Genomic DNA, 16,863 nt, shown 5'->3' with positions numbered 1-16,863 from the left:
TATATTAATATTAAATACAACAAACTTATTAACTAGTTAAGTGCAATAAATACTGCCTTATAATTTAATGATGCACCTATAATAATAATAATAATAATAATAATAAGGCTAAATTGCATTAAATTTAAAGGTTAAATTGCATCAAATTCATATATTTCTAAAACTGTGTCAAGTTCGTTCGTGGTTTCATAAATTTTGCGTTTAACCCTCTCAGCGGTCTTTATTGAACGGTATTTAACATAAATGCACTCAAACTGCAAATAAATTTTAAAATATTAATTTCTAAACCCCTAAAATTACAAATACATTTATTTTTCTTATATTTAACCTCAAAAAATATAATAAAAAATAGTTATTTTTCTCAGGTTTTAAGAATTTTTTTTTTTACAGTTTTTTTTAGGCTAAATGTAAGAAAAATAAATATATTTATAATTCTAGGGGTTTAGAAATTAAGATTCTAAAATTTATTCAAAATTTGGGTGCATTTAGGTCAAATACCGTTAAATAAGGACCGCCGATAATGCCATTCGTTTCATGCATTGGGACCATCATAATTCGACTGAAAATTCCACTTTGACTGATTACAGTTTTAGTGTCTCGTGAATGTAATAACACAAAATAATCATCACATTTTCACAATCTTAGGTCGTTGTATTTTTTTTATGTAGGATGATGATATTTTCCAAATGTATTGAGGTTGGATATATTTTAATATTACAAACTCATACCATATAATATTAGTCAGGAAATGTGACAAATTTCTGTTTGCAAAGTCATTCATAATAAAAAGAAAAAATATGGAAAATTACCTATACGTTTCAGATTTTTTTTTTTTTTTTTATATTTTTTATTTCAGTTGTCACACTTATTCATTTTTTTTCGAAAATAATTATACAATTTAATTACCTATTATATTTTATATTTTATAATTTTATTAATTGTATTATATTAATTGATTATATTAATCTTAATTATAATTATTTTCACACTTAACGTGCATGTTGAATATTAACACAGATAGATGTATGCAGAAAATCGAAAATTGATGATGATTGCATTAAACAATTGCAATCTTTATACACATACATAAAATCGATGCACCATACGCAGCTATTATAATTAGAGCTGTTAAAAGAATCAAGCCGTTCGGGAACTCGGTTCGATTCGGTTCAGTTAAAGCTCGTTTGCAAACGTTAACGAGCCGAGTCGAACAACATAAACAGGCTCGTTTGGTTAACGAACGAGCCCGAACTTTGTTCGCAAACATTCGCAAACGTTCGTTTGAATAATATATTTATTATAAATATTATATACATACAAAATTATAATTTATAAATAAATAAAATTTTAAAATATATAAATAAAATAATTTAAATTTTCTTTATAATTTATATAAATTTTAAAAAATAAAACAAACGAGCTCAAACAAACTTAATCGAATTTAAACGAGCCGAACACGAGCTCGAACACTACGAATGAGCTCGAAAGCTTAACGAACGAACACAAGTCTTGTTCGCGAATGTTAACAAATACTTAAAATTTGACTCGGTTGGGATCGTTAACAACTGTAATTATAACACCCCATAATTTTCCATTAAAAAAAATAATCCAAAAATACACCCCAAAACACACCCTAAATCTCCTATACACTTATAGAAAAAAAAAAAAAAAAAAAAGTATAAATACAAAGTGAATTCTCAACTACAACACTTCCGTACACTCATCAACCTCGCTTCATCTTCAACCCTCAAACCCTAACCCTAAACCCTAACCCTGCACGGCCAGAGCCTGCAAGTGTTCGATGAACACCTGCAAGCTCACATCGTCCGTAAACACGATCTCGGCGCCCTCCGCCGCACCGCTCGAGTTCTGCGTAACTGAAGGATTCAGCTTCGCCAGAAGAAACCTTGCCTGGCTGCTATGTTGATCGCACTTGATCAGCTTCGGCACCGGAATCCTCTCTCCGGCCAACTGCCCGGCGTCGACCTCGACCGCTTCCAACAGCTTCTTCAAACTTACGTGGGCGGGATCCCGATCGTACCCCAGCTTTCGCCACTGGACAATCCGAGAACCGTAGTGAACGACGACGTGAAAAAACGAGTCGAACAGCAGGATCACATCGGGGGAGATCGAGCAGACGTCGAGCACGACCGGGACCGGCGGCCCATCAAATGAATACCGGAAAAGCGTCGGCTGAACCATGATAAGAGAGTTGATGACGGCATCCCGGTTCAACATCAGTCGGAAAAACGCCGTCTCGTCGGGAGTGCTGTTGAAGACGTCGATGAATTGGGATCGTCTCAGGTAGTACATGAACTGCGGGAACAGAGAAAAGTTCGTCGATAGACGGAAGCTGGAGGGGTCTTCCTGGACGTAATCCCCGAATTTCGACGCGAACCGTATCAGGTTCTTGTCGAGCCATCTGATGACTTCTTCGGATAAGTTTCGCTCGGCCATGTCGATCGCGAGCCTCGCCATTACCGCAGCCGCGGCTTCCTGGTCGAATCCAGAAACAATTTCGGGCGAGTGTTTCGTAACCCATCTTCTTGCGACCGTGGTTACCCGTTTTCGAAGCCCCGTGTTGCTGTATCGGTAACGTGTTATGAACTGTATGAAGAAAGCCGAGCCGGGCTGAGCTTTCTGCTCGTTCGCAACTTCGAAGAAGAACGCGATGCACGTTTTCGGAGTAACGGTGCCCGTTTTCCAAACGTGGGTGCCGCCTTCGCCGATCACTTTGTCGCTCACGGAATCGTTCTTCTTTTTGACGGAAATGCAGGGGCCGAGGGCTCCGTTTAATTTCACGTCGTTGCTAGTCACGACCTCTATCGTTGCGTCAAAGAACATCTTCAGATTTCCATCGTCGTCGCGGTGAAATAGGTGGCGGAGGCATTTTCTGAACTGCTCGGATTCGAATGTCTCCCCTAGCATCATGAAACCGCCGGAACTCTCGACCGGGACTTTTAGTTCAGCGGCTCCGACCTGATCCAGAGAACAGGCGAACAGATCAAGAACGATGGATGAATCAGATAATCTCCTAGATATTTGCTTGTAGAAGTTGCTCGATCTTTTATGGAAGGAGGCGTAACCAGTGTTGATGTCTCGGTGAGTCCTGATAGAATCGCCGTAGTCGGAGCTGACGATTGCTCCCGGGCCGACAGTTGCGGGTCCCGATGTGAAGACCATCACTCGTGAACCGGTGTTTATCGAGCATCCTTCCAAAAGGCCTACGGCTACTGATATCGCAACCCCTGTAGATCGTAGAGGCCGATGCCTCGGCTTGATAAGAGGTGACGAATCGATTTCTTCGATTGCTTTCATGATGTTGAATTCACATTCGGCAACCGGTAATAGAAAGCCCTGCTGTTTTACTGTTGGCGATTTTCCCAGCGACTGCTTGACGTGGTGGAGCCTTAGAAACTGTTTAACCTGTGATAATGCAAGCGTATATTTAATAAACATAAACGAAGAAAAAGTAGAAAAGGAAATGCCGAGAAGATCTCAAGAAAGTGAACAAAACTATATATATTTTGCGCGAGCCCGTATGTGTCCTAAAACAAATATGTCGAAGTCCCATTTCTGATTCATTAACAAACACTACTTCAAATGCAAGATGTACGATAACTCATTACATATATGCAAACTATCTTCATTTCTTGATGTGTAACCGAGAAGTGCTTCTAGCAATACATCCCTGGCATAAGCAATGATCCTACTAATGAGTAACTATAAAAACTTTCGCAATCAATTAGTCCAAATCTAAACGAGCAGTTTTATCACAACGGAATTTGCTATACAACTACGCAGACATTCTAGAAACAGAGGCGCTACTGAAATTCAGTTTGGTAGAAATGCAGCAACTGAAAGTGAGAATAAATGGCGTAAAAAAGAGGTATCGAGCAGTATCAATCCGTAACTAAACAAAATTCTTCTGTACATTAACCCGGTGTTCCTTTCGTATAAGAAATACCAACAGTACCATTAAAACCACGTTTCAACAGAATAACAAAAATTAATCTCCGGACAAGCGATCTTACTCCAAGTAAAAGATATTGATTATAATACACCAATCTTGAGATATCAAGAATAACATTTTAGGAACACACTTAAAAAACATAATGTTGAAGAAAATCGAATTATAGGATTTTTTTTCGAAACAAGGATCAAACCAATCATACACATTCAAATTCAATCATCTATGGAAGGAGTAAATAAGTTATTAATCTATGACAAATGCAGCAAATATGGAAGAAGAGAATTTTCTCCTGAATAAGAACTATCAAGTTAAGAAATCGAAGCTAAGAGAGAAAGAATTGGACCTGTTCCGATGAAACCTCACGCTCACCATGGAAGACTACAACCTTGGAACAATCTGTGAATCCCAAATCATAAACCCTCGCCATGGCATCGAAAACCACCAAACCAACCAACGAATTCTCAGGCAACCGCGTGATCGTGTGCAGCAATTCCATCTTCAGCACCTGGAGCTCCTCCGGCGACGTGCAGCCATCGACAACAAACACAAATGCAGGTCCAACCCCAACCACGGCCCCTGCTCCATCCAAACCTAATCCCGAAGCAGAATAAGACGAAATACTCGAAAACGAACTACTATTCGATCTCAAACCTAATTGCCCACTCGCACTTCTTCCAAACCCTAGGCCCGAGCCCGAACCCGAGCCCGACACATTACCGTGGCTCAAATGATACTCGATGGTGCTGTAAGTGGGGAAAAGCTCCGCTGGGATGTTGTTCTCGTTAATATGAGCATACGATCTCGGGAATGGATTCTTCCGGTTGCAGAAGGGGCACACCCAGATTTTGGATGCGTAATCGACGCGAGAATAGGGGTTCAATACGGCGGCGCATTGGGAACAACAGATCGGTTCGTAAGGGAGGATCGGAAGCTCGGTGAAAGGCGTCAATGGAGTGCACATAATGGAGAGTGGAACCACCAGCGATGAGACTTCGGGCTTGGAGACCGGCCATGAGTGCCACGACCAGCGTAGGCCTTCGATTTCTTCCAATTCGGAAAAATCCATTAGAACGACGAGGAGGATCTCGTTGGCAGGTTGCGGAATCGACAAATATCCCTAATCAAGATCAGATTAGGGTTTTGGGATTTGGGGAATTTCATAACAGTGGGTTTTCATGTATTTCTTCGGCCGGCAACGACGAGCAAAGCGGGATTGAAGAAAAAGCTAAATCACGTGCGTAGCACATGACTAAAGGAAATACCTTTTCCTTACGGATATCTTTTACCTATAATTTTTAGGCCCGCAAACGGATCAAATCGTTCAGGTTCAGGTCAGCTTAAACTGGTTACAAAACCTTTGATCTGAACTTGACTCATTTAATTAAATAAATTGATATTTATAACCTTAACATGAATCTAACTCATATAATCCGCTTAAATTTAAACTTTTTAAATTTTAATTTAAAAATACAATTTATACTAACAAAATTTTTAAATGCATAATATATATACATATTAAAACAAAAAATTATTTATTCATGTCATGAAACCGATATTCAAGAATTGAATTAACAAACACTACATAATAGTAAACAACACAATCCTTTATTTTTTATTGTTTATTTTTATAAAATTGGTCATAAATATTAAATTGTAATGATAAAATTTTAAAAATATATTTAAATTTAAAATAATATTAATTAAACAGGTTAGACGAGTTATTTTCAAGTAAAAAATATAAACTTTAATTTGATCCATTTAATTAAATGGATTAAACGAGTTTGACCCAATTATTAATTGGGTCGAAAATCTCAACCCAAACCCAACTATTTTAGGTCAGGTTCAGGTCGGGTTCATTTTTGCCATCCGTAATTTTTACTCATATAGATCTCAAATAATTTGTCCATATTTGCTATTTTCGTCAGTTCCATATAATTTATTTTTTTTCGTTTTTGGAAATATAATTATACACTTTAATCTCATTTTATATTTTAAATTTTATAATTTTTTAATCTTAATTAAACTATTTAGATATCTTAATCTTAATTTACAATTATTTTTACTATACAATAATTACTTTTACTAATAAACTTCTTAATTACTTACTAATTACACTTTACCTAAATACCCGATATCTACAATAACACGTCCATATTATTATTTTAAATTTTAAAATATGATTAAAATGTATACTCATTTTCCAAAAAATTAAATGACTAATTATGTGGAATGGACAAAAATAGAAAATATGAATAGATTTTTAGTAACTGTTATCTACCACTACAATACCTTTCAAATTTACAATACATTACACAAATATTATTACATTTATATTATAAAAAAACTAATAAGATTATTTTAATTTGTTTATCTTTATTTATACTATATTCCAATATAATACTAATATTTTAAAAATCATGTGAAAAAACAAATTGACAAATAGATATGAGACAGAGAAAATATAATTAATAAAATAATTAAAAATATATATTAATAAAATAAATATTATAAATTAAGATAACTAATTAATTTATTTAATATTAAAAAATTATTAATTATAAAAATTAAAATCAAATTAAATTATATAATTATTTTTCTTTAAAAAATAACAAATAAGATAAAGACATACTAAAATTAAAATAATAGATATATAAGGTGAAAAAGAAAAGGTGTTTTCTTTGTAAATTATACAAAAAAAAATGGCATAATATTATCAGACGAAAATACTAATATATATTGAAACAAATATGTATCATAGATCAATATAAATTTGTCAATAAATTGAAAAAAAAAATGTAATGAAATGAAATCTATTGAGAGGAAAGAGAGATTACAAATAAAAAAAAAAAAAACAAATAAAGTATGTGAAAAAAAATACTACATCCGTCCCACGTACCGTGTCTGCTACACTGTAGATATGGTATTTTAAGATGGGTGTAATTAGTAGATAATTAAGAATGTATTAGTAAAAATAATTATCCTATAATATAAATAATTATAAATTAAGATTAAGATAACTAATTAGTTTAATTAAATTTTTTTAAAAAATAAATTAAAAAGTTTAAAATGAGATTAAAGTGTGTAATCATTTTCCAAAAAAGAAAAGTGACATAGTATGTGGGACGGATAGAAACGACAATATGGACATGGTATGTGGACGGAGGGAGTAAGATATAAGACGTCTGTATCGATTCCCATCATGTTTGTATTTGTTCGTAAATATGGTTATGTTTATGTTTCAAATTTGTAATGAAATTTTGAGATAGTCATAAATCAACATAGCTATATTTACAACCAAATACAGTTGTATTAAGTTGCAAATAAATTTAAACTTTTAGGACTTATTTTTTTTTTAAAAAAAATTCTTGACCATCATTTTTCACTAAGAAAGATATTTAAATATAAAACACTCATCCGTCCCATAACAAAGTATCCATTTTTCCATTTTAGTCCGTCTCATAACAAAATATCCATTTCATTTTTTAGTAACTGTAATATCTACCTAAATTACAAATACCCTTACAACTTACAATATATTACACAAATGCCATTACATTTATATCACACATACTAATAAGATTATTTTAGTCATTTCTACTTTATTCCTACTATATCCTAATATAATACTAATATTTCTAAAACTACGTGCAAAAAGCAAATGGATACTTACTTCTGAGACGGAGGGAGTATTAAATTTTACATCCAAAATGCACAAGAAATTTAGAAAGTTCTAGAAATAAAATTTTCAGTCCCCAACAATAGTAGAGTATGTAAAATGACAAAGAAGATTTATATGGAGTCGGGCAAGACAGGTGTAGAGTATAAAAAATAGGTGTTTGATTTGATGCTTTTGTTTAAAAAAAATTGGATGAATAATATATTTATAATTCAATTCTCCAAACAAACACTCTTCTTAATTAAAACCAAATAATTTCTCATAATTACTTTTTTTTTTTTTTTAACCATTTTCATAATAGCTTTTTACATACTTTTCTTCTAACAAAAAATATGACCGTCGTCTCTATAGGAATCTTACCTAGACGGCGTCGAAGAAGCATCCAACGGATCGATCTCCAGTGAATAGTTTCTTTTGATATAATTTTTAATTTTGTTCACCTCACAAATTCTCCTCTCTGTTCTGTCCTTCGGCGGATTCAAAATCTGACGTTGCTAAAGCAGTCTTCGGAGAATAAATCACAATCGGAAGTTACCTTCGTACACAGAGGAGCGTATTTTCAATGTGAGATGAATAGAAAGCGATGTAAATTTCGAAGGAAAGGAAGAAGGCGCCGCCGATGGGCGGAGAAAATGTGTCTAAATTAGGGCGTCTGCTCTAAGTTCTTTTTCTTATTAAATGAAATATATTGGTTGCGTTCTTTTGTGAGTTTTACCACAAGTTTTTACTATTTAATTTTTATTTTTTTAAAAAAAAATTATATCAAATAATTACTTTTCTTTTTTTATATTATACTACAAATTTATTTTACATTCAAAACATCACATCAATATCTATTTATATCACATCAAATAACTATTCAAATTCAACTTTTTTACTATTAAAAATCCAAACCCACATACAAAGACACCCATAATGTTGTGTTGATATGTATTGTTTGATCATATTTTACAAGTTTTGTATTAATATACTCCTCCAGTCTCCGTAACAAAATATTCATTTTTCCATTTTAGTCCGTCCCATAACAAAGTATCCATTTCCTTTTTTAGTAACTGAACTATCTACTTAACATTACAAATACCTTTACAACTTACAATATATTATACAAATGCCATTATCTTTATATCACACATACTAATAAGATTATTTTAGTCATTTCTACTTTATTCCTATTATATCTCAATATAATACTAATATTTCTAAAACTACGTGCAAAAAGCAAATAGATATTTAGTTCCGGGACAGAGGAAGTATCTTTTTTGTAACATGTATTGTATAAATTATTATCATATATTGCCAGTTTATGCATTTGTATTATGTTAATATACATCTTGCGTTGTTATTTTATATCACACATACTATTTGTTTATACTCTCTCCGTTCCATAACTATGTATTCATTTGTTTTTTGCACAGAATTTTAAAAATATTAGTATTATATTAGAATGCAGTAGAAATAAAGTAAAAAGGACTAAAATAACTTTATTAGTACTGTGTGATATAAAGGTAATGATATTTGTGTAATATATTGTAAGTTGTAAGGATATTTGTAATGTTGGGTAGATAGTACAATTACTAAAAAAAAGAAAATGGATACTTTGTTATGAAACAGACTAAAATGAAAAAATGAATACTTTGTTATGGGACGAATAGAGTATTTTATATCTCAATTAATAATTATTTGATGTAATATAAATATGCATTAATGTTGTATTTCGACTACAAAATTATATTTAGTATAATATAATAAATAAAAATTAAATATTTGATTTAATGTTTTGGATTTGAAACAATAAAACGAACATCAAAATGTCACGAGTAAAGGTTTACAAATTTGTGTTTCCACTATGTATGTTTATTAATTAGTGGGCATTGGTCCAATTATTTTCTAAGAATAAAATATTAAACCCAATATAAAGTTACCCCAGCCCAATAACTTAGAAATATGATTTGGATTTTGAACTAATGAGCCAAATTTTTCTGCACAATCCAACGTAAATTCGAATAAAATTATTTATTTTAAATATATATATAGGGTAAATTGTTTTTTTGTTTTTTTTTAGCTCCGAACTGAATTCCCTTATTATTTTAGTCCCGTAAGTGGAGTCTGTCGCAAACTAGTCCCATAAGTGAAAATTTTTCGCTATTTTAGTCCTCGGGCGCCGGAGATGCCCGCGTGGCTCGCTGGAGGTGACGTGTCTGTCAGGTGTTGCTGACCTGGCGGACACGTGGATTTTTTTTTTTATTTTTTAAATTTTTTTAAGACTTATTTTTAATTTATTTTTAATTTTATTTGTATTTTTTTATTTTTTTATTTGGTCTAATTAAAAAAAAATTAAAAAAATAATAAATCCACGTGTCCGCTAGGTGTCGCTGACCTGGCGGGACACCTGGTGGATACGTCACCTCCGGCGAGCCACGCGGGCGTCTCCGGCGCCGAAGGACTAAAACCATGAAAATTTTTCACTTATAGGACTAGTTTGCGACATGCTCCACTTACGGGACTAAAAAAACAGTTTACCCATATATATATATATATATATATATATATATATATAGACACCAAATTAGAATATTTTTGTTCTTTTTAATTCAATTTATAAATTTTCATTAAAAAAGCATAACATTGAACATTGAAGAAATTCTACTTTAGAAATCAGCACTTACAAGATTCAATAAGCTCTTAGATTATCAAATACTAAAATTAGTTTATTTTTTTTTATCGACGAAACAATTAAAAACTATTCAATAAGTTAAAAAGTTCATAAATAAATTACTTTGCAAACACCTTCTTAATTTTTTTTTATTTTCTCTTAAGATATTGTATTTAATACTTAATTATTTAAATATAAAATATTAATTCAATAATTATTTTTTTTGTCTAAAAAAACATAAAACAAAATTACAAAACAATGCACAGAAAGCTAAGTAGTGTTTGTTTAGTAAGTTTTACATAAGGTATGGATTCTATTTAGAAGTTACAATTCATAAACTTTACCAAACACACAATATATATATCTATATATATATATAATTATATATTTTATTTCCCCAATTTTAAACAACTTTCGACATGCATTAATTACATTGTCGAGAAGACTTTACCAAATTCATCATTCAAATATCTACACAAAAAATAATAACCAAAAAAATAATATAGAAAATAAAAATCCATTGACAAGAAATTATTGGTGATCAAATTAGAATGTACAATGACCTAACTTACTTAGAACTTTACTAATATAGAAAGAATTTTCATTTAACATAATATATTTTTAAAAAAAAAAAAAAATTGATTTTTTCGGATGGGTTTCGATTTTTCTTTTCAAGATCTTATAAAAAATAAATTGAAATATGGGATAAAATAAAAAATCTATGCATATAGAAACAATCTTCATTGTCGAAAGGAAAATAATTCAGATCATATTGTACAGAATAAAATATAAATTTTTCGAATAATTAATATTAAATCAATTCTATAAAAAGAAATAAAAATTTGAATTTGTATTAAAAACAAACCAACCTAGAATTGCATCATGGAACATGCATGTGCTAGATTCAACAACTTGACCAACAAATAAATAAAAATAAATAAACTCCAATCATTCAAGAAATATAAAAACCCTAATTTAAAAATTAAATTAAATTAGACAATCTGTAATATCTATCTATAAATATATATAATTCATGGAAGTAATTAATTAGTTATTTAATTATTAATGATTAGAATTTTGCAATGAAAAGGAATAAGTGGCATGAGCATACATGCACATGGCTGTGTTCCCTTTAGCCCTCCAATTGGGGGACTATAATAATCAACCAACAGTAAATTCAATAATTAATAATTCAATAAATATTTCAATATATATATATATATAAATATTTTAATTATATTTTGCCTTTTGCTATATATATCTATATCTATATTATAATTATTAAACTCAAAAAACAAATACAACAACTCATGTGACAGCAAATGATAACTACAATAAAATAAATGAATTAGGGACTAATTGGCTTATAAAAATAATTATATATTTGTATACCCAAATATTTGACCACAAATTTTCAATAAGATGGATAATAATTTTTTATTTTTTTTATTTCCTTTTACAGTAAATAAAAGTTAAATATTACATTCCTCCGGCTCTAAAAGTCTTATTTACATTGCAAAAATAGTTTCATTAGTCTCTTATAATACTAATAAAAGAATATTTGTAAAAAAAAATATTTTTTTATAAAAATAATAATAATAATAAAAGAATATAGATTTAGGAATATATATAACAAGAAAGGCAGACAATACACAAATAAATTATGTCTATAGATTTCTCACATCTATAAATATATTATGTAATAACAGGAAATAAATTAATAATAATAATAATATTATTATTACAAAACACAGAGACACATAGGAAGTCATGAAATTCAGGAAACCATGATTGTCTGCAAAATATTAATTAAACAGAGAATTAAATAAAACATATGAAAATTAAAATTGACAGGCAATTCATTACATGCATGCATTTCTTCTTCTTCTTCTTCTTCAGCATCTGCTCTTGCATTTCTCCATTGCTCTTGGTGCTGAATTTCATCATAGATAAATGAATAAATATGAATTAATAAATGTTTATTTTAAAAAATAAATAAATTATATTATTGAAAAAAAATGTAATACCGAGTCCAATCGCTTCGGATCCCTTCATGATGCGAAGGCGTTTGCACGAATCGACAAACATCCTACACACACGCGCAAAAAAAATTATTACATACTTCACTATCGTTGTTGTCGAAGAATTTCCTTATTATATTCTCGATCGCGAGTTTGTAGAAAGATGAGGGTTTGGACATAATTAAAATTTTGAGAATAGTAAAAAAATTAATATCATCTCAGAGAGTATATCGAAAATAATAATAATAATAATAATAATAATAATAATAATAATAATAATAATAATAATAATAATAATAAAATAAATAAATGGTTTAATTACAAACTAAACAATATAATGACAAAAAAAAAAAAAAAAAAACTATTAAACAAAAATATATACATAAATAAAAATGTTGGTAGAACACTATCAAAACCTAATAATTCTTGAATCATAAGTGTATTTTTTTTTTTTTTTATATGAAGTATAGAAATCCTGTCGGTAATATAAAAAATAATATTTTAAGATGAACGTGATCCTTTTGTAAAAAGAATACAATATATATGATATATATTGAGAATTGTGTCGATAAAAATAATATTTGGATAAAAAGATAGACGAACCTTAAAAAACCCTAGAAAAATATGTCGGTATATGTTATAACACTATTCAAGATACAATCGATCGATCGAGTCGAAACATATATATATACATATATATGTATATGTATGTATAAGTGATTAAATAGAGAAACTTACTCCCAAGGAACATCTCCCACAAGCATCCAATCTCCATCTTTATCTTCATAAGTGGGAACATATTCAGAACTGTTTAGCAGATCCATAAGTTTCCTCTCATTCATGAAATCTATCATTCCTTGCCTCCCATATTCCCCTATACAAAAAAATAATTTCATAATTTAAAAAATAAATAAATAAATATTATTTGTTATTTAATTATTAATTATTAATTTTAATTAATTACCCATAGTGAAGGAGCTGAACATTTTGGCCAAGGCATCAGACAGCTGCTCATAGCTTTTGTACATTTTCAAGTCAACCTTACGTAGATACGGCGCCCCGTCCATCGACACCTTCACAAACGCCGCCGGCGCCGCCTCCTCGGCGGAGGAGCCACGGCCGCCGCCGCCCTTCTGATTTGCCATTATGTTCTTCCGGAACGACCGTACCGGCGGCCATCCCACCACCTGTGCCCTAAAAGAATAAAATTAAACACGTAAATATTTGTAACATGAAATAACATTAAAATTAATTTATTGAAATTATATATATATATATCTGAAATAAAATTAATTTTTACTTGGCAGGTGGTTTGACGTGATCTTTGGGAGGATCTACAGCTTTGTCCATGGCGGGGGGTTTCAGGCCTTCTTTCAGATCCGAAGCAGGAGAGTCGTTGGATTGAAGATTGAGATGAAGATCAACGGTCTCAGAGAAGCCACGTTTTCCGGTGATTTTGGTTTCAGTTTCGGCGGCGGCGCCGCCGCCGGGAAGGCCGAGGCAGAGCTCGGTAGCTTTCAGATTGAGGCCGTGCTCCTCCGCCTGCAACATTCCGGCGATATTCCGGCGAACTTCCATTGAAACAGCAAGTAATTCGAGTAATTAATTATATATCCTCCGCCGTCTTCCGCCGTCGCCGTCGCCGTCGATGGTGGTTGCTCTCGTCGTGGTTTTGGGTAATAGTTTTGAAGTGATATGTGTGTAGTGTAGATTGGGTTTGGGGGAAATATTATATAACGAATGGACGGCTGGGATGGAGTCTCGAGTCCCGTCCGACACGTGGCGGATGATCAACGAGTGGATTGTATGGGATCAAGTGCATGTTACTTAATTATAGTTGGAATACTTTTTAAATTAAATTAAATTGATGTGTTAATAATTTATCCACTCGTTAATTAATGGATCAACTGCAGGGCTTATTTTTTATTTATTTAAATAAATAATGTATATATATATTTAAAAAAATAAAAATAAAAATAAAAATTTGGGAGGGCATGATTAAGGGAACCAATAAATGAATGTGGTCCTGAAACAGATCAACAAAAAATTTATTTATTTATTTATTTATTTATTATATGGTAATAATAATAGTTATTATTATTATTATTATTATTATTATAAATGGTTTAATTAATTTATAATTGAATTGACCAATCATATATTGTTTGGTTAGTAATGTGTATATATTCTACACGTATATGTGCTTTCCATGTGTTTTCATGTGTCGTGCTTTTCGGGCATTGTCATTGTTTATTTAATTAATTAATTAATTATTATTATTATTATTATTATTATTATTATTATTGAACCATGATCATTCATAAATTCAAATAATTATTGTGATAATTTTCAAAGGGTAACAGGTTAATAATGTGATAATTATACGCAATAATTTAATTAAAAATAATTTATTTTTTAATAGATATATCTTCACCATGTTAAAAATTTTTTTCTCAATTTCTTGGCTATGTTCTTTTCTTTCTTCCCCAGTTTTTATGGGTGCCTCTATTTTTTTTTTATTTGAATAATAATTTAAATATAACATTTTATAAGATAATATATATACATTTATATAGAATTTAATTTAATAGTAAAAAAGAAAATTGAAATGAAACTCCAAATGTATAAAGCTCATATGTTTATGTATAATTTTCTAATGATGTATTTTTACAGTAATTTTTTTTTATTTGAAATATTATAATATAAGTGTATTTTATTCCGAAAAAATATTAAATTTAAAACATTTCGAAACAACTCACGAATAAATTGATTTAAATATTTTTTATGCAGAAAAAAACAATGATAATAGCATTGATGTAGAAGACTATATATTTTCCGGTATTTCTAATGTATAATGAAGTTTATACTTAATAAAAAAAATAAAATAAAATAAAATACTTCGATGAAGGGAGTATTTAGTAAATAGAGTATAAGTAAGGGTACTAATAAGAAATGTATATTGAAACCAATACTTTGGTATTTTTTATATTAAATAAGGATATATTTTAGTAACATTGTGAATTTTACAATTACTTAACATGTCTATTGTTTATGGATGCCTTCAATAATTAAATAGATTCTTCGGTCATAAAAAAATTATGTTAATTTTTACTATTTAAACTCTGCGCCTCGCGAAAAAAATATATTTTTTCTCTCACAAAATATCTTATTATATATTATTTAATATCAAACTCAAACTATTTTTTTTTTCCTTAAATTCATCAAAAGAAACATACCCTACAGTAAAAGGGTAATATATATATTTTTTCTAAACAAATAAAAAGAAAATATTTTGTGATGACAAAAGTAGTATCTAATATATTAGCAAATGAATATAGTATATAATTATTATACTTATAACATTTTGGAATATCCCTTATGTAAATAAGTAGTATAGATGAAAAACAATTATATATTAAATATAGGAATCAATACAATATATATATATATACACACACACGCATGCATGTATAAAACACACAGACAAACATGTGGGTGTGTGTGTGTGGAGGCCTCTTGATCCAAATTTCTTCTCAAATGCAACCCCCTCCATATATATATATTTATATATGTGTGAGGGTGGTTCATGCATGATGATATATAAAGGGGACATGATGTATCCCATAATTCAATCAAATTAGAATAATTAGGGCAATTATTTCAAAGTTTTTGAGGACCCATTTAGGGTGTGTTTGGTTGGGGGTTTGGATTTTGGATTGGGATTTGAATAGTAAAAATTTTGAATTTGAATAGTTGTATAATGTGATATAAATAGGGTTTGATGTGATGTTTTGAATGTAAAATTGATTTTTAGTATAATATAAAAAATGAAAAATAGGTGTTTGATATGATGTTTTTGGGGGAAAAAAATTGGATGAATAGTAGAAATCCTCCAAAATCCTTCAAATAAAATGAAAATTATTATTTGAACGATCCATTGTTTAAGTATTCCATAAATAATGAAAATTTACATTATATTCATTGTACATTTTAAATTTATAATTTTTTTTTTCTTAATCTTAATTTATAGTTATTTTTATTAATACATTTTTAATTATTTATTAATGATACATACTAAATTCTGATATCTACGTTACCAGAGAATAGTATTGATTGATATATAAATATTAAGTTGGATTTTAATTTAATTAATGTATTGTTTTACATGCAATGCATGAATTAAGAAAATGGTTGCACTCAAAAAAGTGTCGACAAATAAATAATTGTCTTATTTTATATACATACATGCAAATATCCAATCAATATTAATATATATATATATATATTATATTTATTTATATCTATTATAAATCATATTTATTGTCGGCAAATAATAAGTTCCCTCTTGGATGTTGTATAGCCATATTTAATAGTTACAAATAACCTATTTTAATTTAAAGTTAAATATCCATATATATATATATATATATATATATAAGTGGACAATTAGGGCGTTAATTTTATTACAAGAAGATACTATTTTTATAGCGATTTTTTTTGTGTCTAAATTTAATTTTTCTTTTACTAATGACATCAAATA

General features: G+C 29.8%; 2 protein-coding genes across 2 annotated transcripts; both read right to left on the bottom strand.

Annotated features, from left to right (window-relative positions):
• Window positions 1-1,574: 1,574 nt before the first annotated feature.
• Window positions 1,575-5,396, bottom strand: LOC127250793 (protein transport protein sec23). The gene is made up of 2 exons (XM_051274219.1): window positions 4,317-5,396; window positions 1,575-3,426 (listed from the first exon to the last, which is right to left on the bottom strand). Exons 1-2 carry the CDS (start codon window positions 5,037-5,039, stop codon window positions 1,768-1,770), a joined length of 2,382 nt encoding a protein of 793 aa, XP_051130176.1. The 5' UTR covers window positions 5,040-5,396; the 3' UTR covers window positions 1,575-1,767.
• Window positions 5,397-12,015: 6,619 nt separating this feature from the next.
• Window positions 12,016-14,032, bottom strand: LOC127250914 (auxin-responsive protein IAA14-like). The gene is made up of 5 exons (XM_051274391.1): window positions 13,624-14,032; window positions 13,288-13,517; window positions 13,062-13,197; window positions 12,330-12,391; window positions 12,016-12,235 (listed from the first exon to the last, which is right to left on the bottom strand). The coding sequence occupies exons 1-5, from the start codon at window positions 13,899-13,901 to the stop codon at window positions 12,198-12,200; spliced, it is 744 nt and encodes a 247-aa protein (XP_051130348.1). The 5' UTR covers window positions 13,902-14,032; the 3' UTR covers window positions 12,016-12,197.
• Between the last annotated feature and the right edge of the window lie 2,831 nt (window positions 14,033-16,863).

This window comes from Andrographis paniculata, unplaced genomic scaffold (assembly GCF_009805555.1).
Source record: "Andrographis paniculata isolate CXL003 unplaced genomic scaffold, ASM980555v1 Contig11END, whole genome shotgun sequence".
Taxonomy (NCBI): domain Eukaryota; kingdom Viridiplantae; phylum Streptophyta; class Magnoliopsida; order Lamiales; family Acanthaceae; genus Andrographis; species Andrographis paniculata.
This window is presented reverse-complemented; position numbering and strand designations above follow the sequence as displayed.